The 6,907-nt window shown below is 44.7% G+C and overlaps 1 protein-coding gene across 1 annotated transcript; it reads right to left on the bottom strand.

Moving 5' to 3' along the window:
- Window positions 1–2,956: 2,956 nt before the first annotated feature.
- On the bottom strand, window positions 2,957–5,699 carry LOC109745899 (uncharacterized). Its single transcript, XM_020305008.4, has one exon. It carries the CDS (start codon window positions 5,680–5,682, stop codon window positions 3,121–3,123), a length of 2,562 nt encoding a protein of 853 aa, XP_020160597.2. The 5' UTR covers window positions 5,683–5,699; the 3' UTR covers window positions 2,957–3,120.
- Window positions 5,700–6,907: the final 1,208 nt, after the last annotated feature.

Genomic DNA, 6,907 nt, shown 5'->3' with positions numbered 1-6,907 from the left:
GACGTGTAAATGGTTTTAGAGAGTGCATCCACTGGTAAAATTTCAGGCCAATTAAGGAAATATTTAAGGTACTTCCTTCACAATACTTTGTGCTGGCAAGAAATTGGTTTAAATTTTTGGGATAAAATGGATTTGATTGCTTGAAGGGAAACTTGGCATGTGGAGATGATAAAGGAGTATGAATGTACTGGTTAAATTTCAAAATATTTTAGTATTGTTTGAAAATGGTTCCATCACAATGCTCATTGCTAGACAGAAACTTTGGATAATTATTGGGGAAGACATGTTTGGTAAATGCAGCTGGATTTTGACATGTGTAAATGATAAAGGGACTTGTATGCACCTGTTTAATTTCTGGATTTTTTGGAAAGGAGGATGTAAAGTACTTCCTCTACAAACCCTACTTCCATCCAGAAGCAAGGTTTGGATGCTCTGCTCAGCATGTGCACTTGTGAATATTTTGCATATTCAAGGTTCGAATGGTACACATGATTTATAAGAATTATTTGGGAATTTTTTGAAATATGAGTTTCCCTTACTTGACCAAACAAGTTCCAATTCTGTTATTTCAACTACACCAAATGATCTTTCGAATTAGTTAAGACTCTCTAGTTTATGGCCCATTCTATACGGTACCAGTTGTTGTTTCATTGAATTTGCTTCATTAATAGGCTCACGATTCGACTTTGATCGTTATGGATTGGTACCAAAAAAAATATAGGATGCTTCACAACCTAGGGAAAAATGGATTCTTCCTTTAAATGATAAAGGACTAATTAGATGGCATGAAATTGATGGATGGGATTGGATAGAAATGGCATGGCTTTGACAAGATTTTGGAAGCTTTTATTCACTTGGGAAAGTTGTAAAAAAATCCCAAGCTTTTAAGTCCAAAGAGCCATTAAAATATAAAATCAAGTGGCGAATTAAAAATATACAAGTTGATTTTTTAAAAGAAAAAGTGTCAAAATCAGGGTTTCAGACACCTACTATAGTAATATTCCCAACGAAAACTGCTTGTGGAGGCCGAGCTCCATGGAGACCTCCATTTGCAATTTTCAATATTCATCAATATTCATATTTCTATGTTTCATTTTAAAAAATAAATACAGATATACATGGAGGCATAATGTAAATGTGTGTAAGTTTTCATTACGAAATATGTTGAAATGAGGGCTGTGCAAAAAAAAAACATGTGACTTTTTTAGAATATGATACTATTCATCATCAAAGTCCGTGTTTTTTTTCTATAAATGTCACATTTCATAGTATTTCATGCTGATTTTTTACGCACATATACATTTGATCCTTATATACTTGGATATTTTTTCAGATTTTTTTGAAATAGCAAAAATTGAATTTTGTATTTTTCGATAATTTCGGGCTCCATGGTGCTCGGTAACCAGAATGTCTTACTCTATACCCAAGCTTTATCAAGGGTACCATAGTAATATTGATAGAAAAAATCTAATCTTTATCTATAAACGAAATAACCCAAATTTAATTGGTAAGCACTTGTTTCTTCCAACTAACCCATAATCCAATACGATATTTTGAATATATGTGGCATAATATAAGGGGGGGGGGGGGGAACCATGCATGTTGAGTGGACCTTTAATGAGATGGAATGTGTAATGATTGCATGGATCAACTAATAATGGAAAACATTATCTCTAGCCTGTTGTGGTAGGTGTTTGATGAGGTGGCATGTGTGCATGTTAAGGTAATAAAAATAGTGACAATGAACTATTTAGATATACAGGATTAGAACCAGACTATATATTATGGGCCTGTATGTGGATAGTGAGAATGAAAAATGCCGTCCTCTAATATCATAGATTAATCATGGATGTTAAAAATTGTATTTGAACTTGCCATGGTCCTATAAAATTTGACTTGCCATGCTGACAAAAGGAAGAAGAAAATGCAATGATAAAAATGCCATCTCTTCGTAATAAAAAATGCCATCTCTTAATAATTAAAATGTCATCTCTTAATATAAAAATGTTATCTCATTAATATAAAAATGCCACCTCTTAATAATAAAAAATGTCACCTCTTAATATGAAAAATGCCATCTCTTAATAAAGGCCATCTCGTAATAATAAAAATGCCATGTACAAAAAAAACTGACTTGTGAATTTTTTTGCCATGTGACACTTCAAAATTTTACAAAAAGCCATGGTAAGTTTCTAGCAAAATTGCCAAGTACGTTAAACGAAGGAAAAAAAAAAAGAGACCCTAGGATTCGAACCTAGGGCCAAGACAATGCCACTAGCCAATGTGGTGGTTGGGGGGGGGGGGTATGAAAAGACGGACCCATTACGGGCTTTTACTTAATTTCCTTCTAACCAATCTCTCAGCCCCCCTGATTTTCAGTGGGGGTAGGGCCCATCCTCCCCTCGTCTCCAATCCCAGTCGTCCACGCCAGCTAGTCCGTGAACCCCGTAATAGATCCCTCCGTGAGTGTAGCATTACCCGTGTGAAAAGTATTCTAATTTCCAAATCTGATGTAGCCGCGGCCCTCCACCGAGATTCATGCAATGGTGCAAAAGGCATTCGCTGAAACCATCTCCCTGGTTAACGGACATTAGTTAAGATTTTCAAATTTTTTTTGGGAAAAAAGCCTTCACGGCAGATTATATAGTACTAGGGCAAACAAGGATACATACATCCTCTGAAATTACATCAGGAAAAGAACCCGGAGGTCATTTTGCCATACAATTTTGTTTGAGACCTTACTAGCTAGCACAGGGGCGGGCATATATTGGCCTCCTAGGGGAATCACTAATGGGATTGTTAAATCTCAGTCGACTGAGATTTAACCAAGTCTTATTAGATCTTTTGTTGAGATTCGTGCAAAGTTTTCGTTTAATATTTTCTTTCTTCCTTTTCACATGTTATGTCAATTGACTGAGATATGATTAAGTGTTAGTCGACCGAAATCTAGCCACACCCAAAGGAGACATAATCAAATTTACAGCATAAGAAAGTACATTCTTCATCACCTCGATTACCTAAGCAAACTCCAAAATGGAAATGAGCAAATTAGAACGCACATGTAAATAAACTTGATGAGGCTAGCACATACGCTAAGCATACGCAGGTAGCGGTTGACCTCTACACACTTTGAGGAGACGTTGTATCCTCAACATCTTGGATCGGGATGACGGTCCATGGCTTGACGGCCGGCCTGGTTATGCCGGTGTGCGTGGTCAGTGCCCAGAGGACGGTGACGAACTCACCGCCCTGCGCCAGGGCCTCCTTGTGCGCCTTCACGTGCACCTCACTGCTCGATGGCGCCACGTACACCATGAGCTCCGTCCAGAAGTCGGCCAGTAGCTCCCACACACGCGCGTCATGCTCATTTGCCCCGTGGATCAGCTTCCTCCCCAACTTTGCTCCCGTCTGCACAGTCGTCATCGGCGGCGGCTCCACCACCACCGTCGCATGCTTCGGTCTGCCGATCTCCCTCAGCTTCTTGTACCGGGTGCTCTGCCGCGACAGGTGGTACCTCCAACAGCCCCCAAGCTCCTTTTTCAAATCTTCCACCATCTCCTTGTACGTGAGCTCCGTCCCGTCCTTATCTTCGGGGAGCAGCTCCGGATACTGGGCCACCAAGTAAGCGCAGTACTTGGACAAGGTCGTTGCCACCTTGCGATGACTTCCCATCAATGTCTTGTTCTGCATCGGGTACCTCACCTCCAAGAGGCTGGTGGCGATGTGGCAGATGAGGATGACCTCGGCGCCGCTCTTGTTCTCGCACGCCGATGCCAGCAGGGTGCGATACTGGCTGTGCTTGTCCGACTGCAGTATGGACCAACCATTAGTGAGAGGGGCAGCGTGGCCGCCATCGCCATGGCCATCAATGTGAGTAACCAGGTAGTCCAGGATGGACTTCTTCACTTCCTTTGGTACTGCCTTGTTAGGCAACAAAGGACAGAAGCATAGCACGGAGTACTGCTTGAAGCAGAGGTTGCGGTGGCTCAACTTGCTCCGCACCCACAGGAGGCAGTGGATGAGCCTTGTCAAGCCGCGGCTCTGGCGCCACTGGCGCTTGCCGGTGTAATGGCAGAGTAGCGACACCATGAGCCAGTTGGAGAGGATGAAGACAAGGTACTCCCAGACTTGCTCATAGAGGAAGGTGAGCAAGAGCAGGATTGTGATGCTTAGGTCGATAGTGGCGAAGAGCACCTCCGGGGAATGGCCAATCCTCCTCAGGAGGCATCTGGTCAACGTCATGGCGCCGGTTGATATGATGTAGTTGTCACTCTTGATGCTCTGGAGCGCGTAGTGCACGTTCCCGTTGCCGCAGAGGATGAAGGTCAGGATGCAGAAGGCCCATACCAGGATGGGAAATAGGATGTAGTTGGCCAAAAAGAAGAAGGGGTTGGAAAGGACGACGGGTAGAAAAGAGTGGTAGTACTCGCAAAGGAACTGGACCTCTTCATCGAACACTTGGAAGAGTGCAGCTGCGACGTCCGCACCTTGTAGCTCCACGTCCAAGCCTTGGGGTTTTGTAGCCTTCACACCTTGAAGCAGCAGCTCCTTGTGCAGGCCTTTGAAGATGAGGTTCCGGCAGTTGTGGGTTTCCGCGCCGGTGATGGGGAGATCCTCGAACCTCCGGCGCAGCAGCTTGTAGAGTGCAAAGGAGAGGCACAGCCTTTTCAGTCTTGGGTCTTCCAGGAGGAGCCCGCCCTTGTCCTTCTTGTCATCTGGGAGGCTCCAAATATCGCCCACCGTAACGGTGGCGGAGTCGGCGTCGGCGTGGGAGTCGTCGGTGGTAGAGTCGCTGTCAGCGGCGTCGTCGGTGGTGTTCTTTCGTGGGAGCTGGAGGTGGTAGCCGTCCGGGCCAGCCTTCCTCTCCAGGTTGTCTTCTCCTATCACGGGGTACCTACACATCTTCAACAGCTCCGATCCCCCAACCTCGTCCCGCTGCTGCTGCTGCTGCAGCAGCTGCCGCCGCTCTTCCTCGTGTAGCATCTGGGTCATGTACGAGTTAAGCAGCTGGGCGTTCCTGCCATAGGCAAATGAACGCTTGAGCAGCTCGTTGATGGCGACCCTCTGCAGCAACTTGGCAGCCGCAAGCACCCACAAGGTGCCGTAGATTACCCTCTTGCCGGTGCTTTTGACGTTGTAGAAGACGAGGTAGCCCAGCCAAACGATGCGGGCTGCGCGATCAATGGTGCCCGAGTACCACTGCATGCCCACGTTCACCAGGATGGCCTCCACCTTCTTGCGGAGGAGCTCCACAAGGAGCATCCACATGAGGATCGTGCGGGCTCGGAGTGACAGCTCGGCGCCCAGCTGACTTGAACCAGTACCAGTACCGGTCATGGTGGTGGCATTATCCTTCTTGGCCTCGGAGAAGAGGTAGGACATGACGGGGAGGAAAAGCGACAGCGAGGTGGAGAGGAAGAGGCGGACGGTGGGGTTGAGGATGGCGCTCACGTTGGAGAGCCGGCTGAAGAGGTTTAGGTTGAAGAAGAGAGCCGCGAGGATGAACATGACGATGCTTGTGGTCACCGTGAAAGCCTCATTTTTCTGGTCTGTGTAGGAGGAGGTGAGGTTGTGCACATAGGGGTGCAGCGTGGCATTGCACGTAAAATAGCTACTGATAGTGTAGTCGTTGCCGCCAGTCATCTCCAGATAACTTGCGTACGTGCAGTGCAGTGCATGCATGGATGCTCGCTTGCTACAACTGGTTGCCTATATATACATACATCCATCTCGTAACAAAACGGACGCAGAATCGCGTGCACGAGAATCCAACCAATATGAGCTTTAATAAGTCATCATAAAAGTGAAAGCACTGACACAGCATGTATAGCTTTAGTGATTTTTTACTTTTATTTTGAAAGCATGCACATGCACGGTTAAAGAGGAATTATGAGACAGCTAGCAGGGCTAACGTTGTGTGGCCCACATGTATATATACACCGTCATGGGATCACGATGCTCAGTACTCCCTGAGTCCTATAATACAGTGCGCATTGGTTTTCTCAAAAGTAAAGCTTCAGAAACGTTGATCATATTTTTAATAAAATATATCTACACCTACGATATCAAATATGATAAATCTAATGGTATTAATTTATTATTCTAGGTACCAATAATCTTTTCCGTAATCTTGGTCAAAGTTTACCAAGTTTGAGTTTGAAAAAATCTAATACATACCACACGATACTATGGGACGCAGGGAGCAACCATATCTACCTAGGATATGTGTACACACTAACCACCTAACAACCTGACACGATCAGAAGACACTATGCATACACGCCCGGTCAATCACAAGCTCATGACAGTAGGTTGAGATTGGAACGTAAGCCTGTGAACACATGGAATGCCAACGGTTTGGTGAAAATATATGCAACTTGATCTCTTGAGAGAATGAAACTGATGATATCGGGGGCCTTCTAGGCAACATGCTCTCCTAACAAAATAGAGATCTACTTCTATGTGTTTTAGTGCGAGCATGGAAGATTGGACTCACCGAGTGATAGGTTGTGTAGAAGAAAATAGAGAGGGGATAGGTGGAATTGATGTTTTATTGCTTCAGTCGGTGGGCATATTATAGGAGTACATGGTTTTTTTGGAGTACAAACACAAACTAGAATACTTTCTAGTCTACCTTTAGTTCCCAATTTAATCAGGATACTCAACATCAAGCCGACGGACATCCCACCACAGTCGTAACGGTCAATGCACCGCGAAAGTCGTGGCTGGAGTGAAAACCGACGAGGTTGCTTAAACAAGGCGGTAGCCCTTTGTGCTGACGTCGACATAGCCAAGAGCGTAGGGTGGTGTGTAGCCATGGTATACATGTATCTCATGACAAAACGATAGAGTGAAAGCAACGGTGTGCATGAGAATCCATCCAATATTAGCTTTAATAAATCATCAT

Source organism: Aegilops tauschii, chromosome 5 (assembly GCF_002575655.3).
Source record: "Aegilops tauschii subsp. strangulata cultivar AL8/78 chromosome 5, Aet v6.0, whole genome shotgun sequence".
NCBI lineage: Eukaryota > Viridiplantae > Streptophyta > Magnoliopsida > Poales > Poaceae > Aegilops > Aegilops tauschii.
This window is presented reverse-complemented; position numbering and strand designations above follow the sequence as displayed.

What these genes read in the sequence shown, in the direction of transcription:
- LOC109745899 (XM_020305008.4), bottom strand. Translation starts at nt 5,682, where the DNA reads ATGCATGCACTGCACTGCACGTACGCAAGTTATCTGGAGATGACTGGC.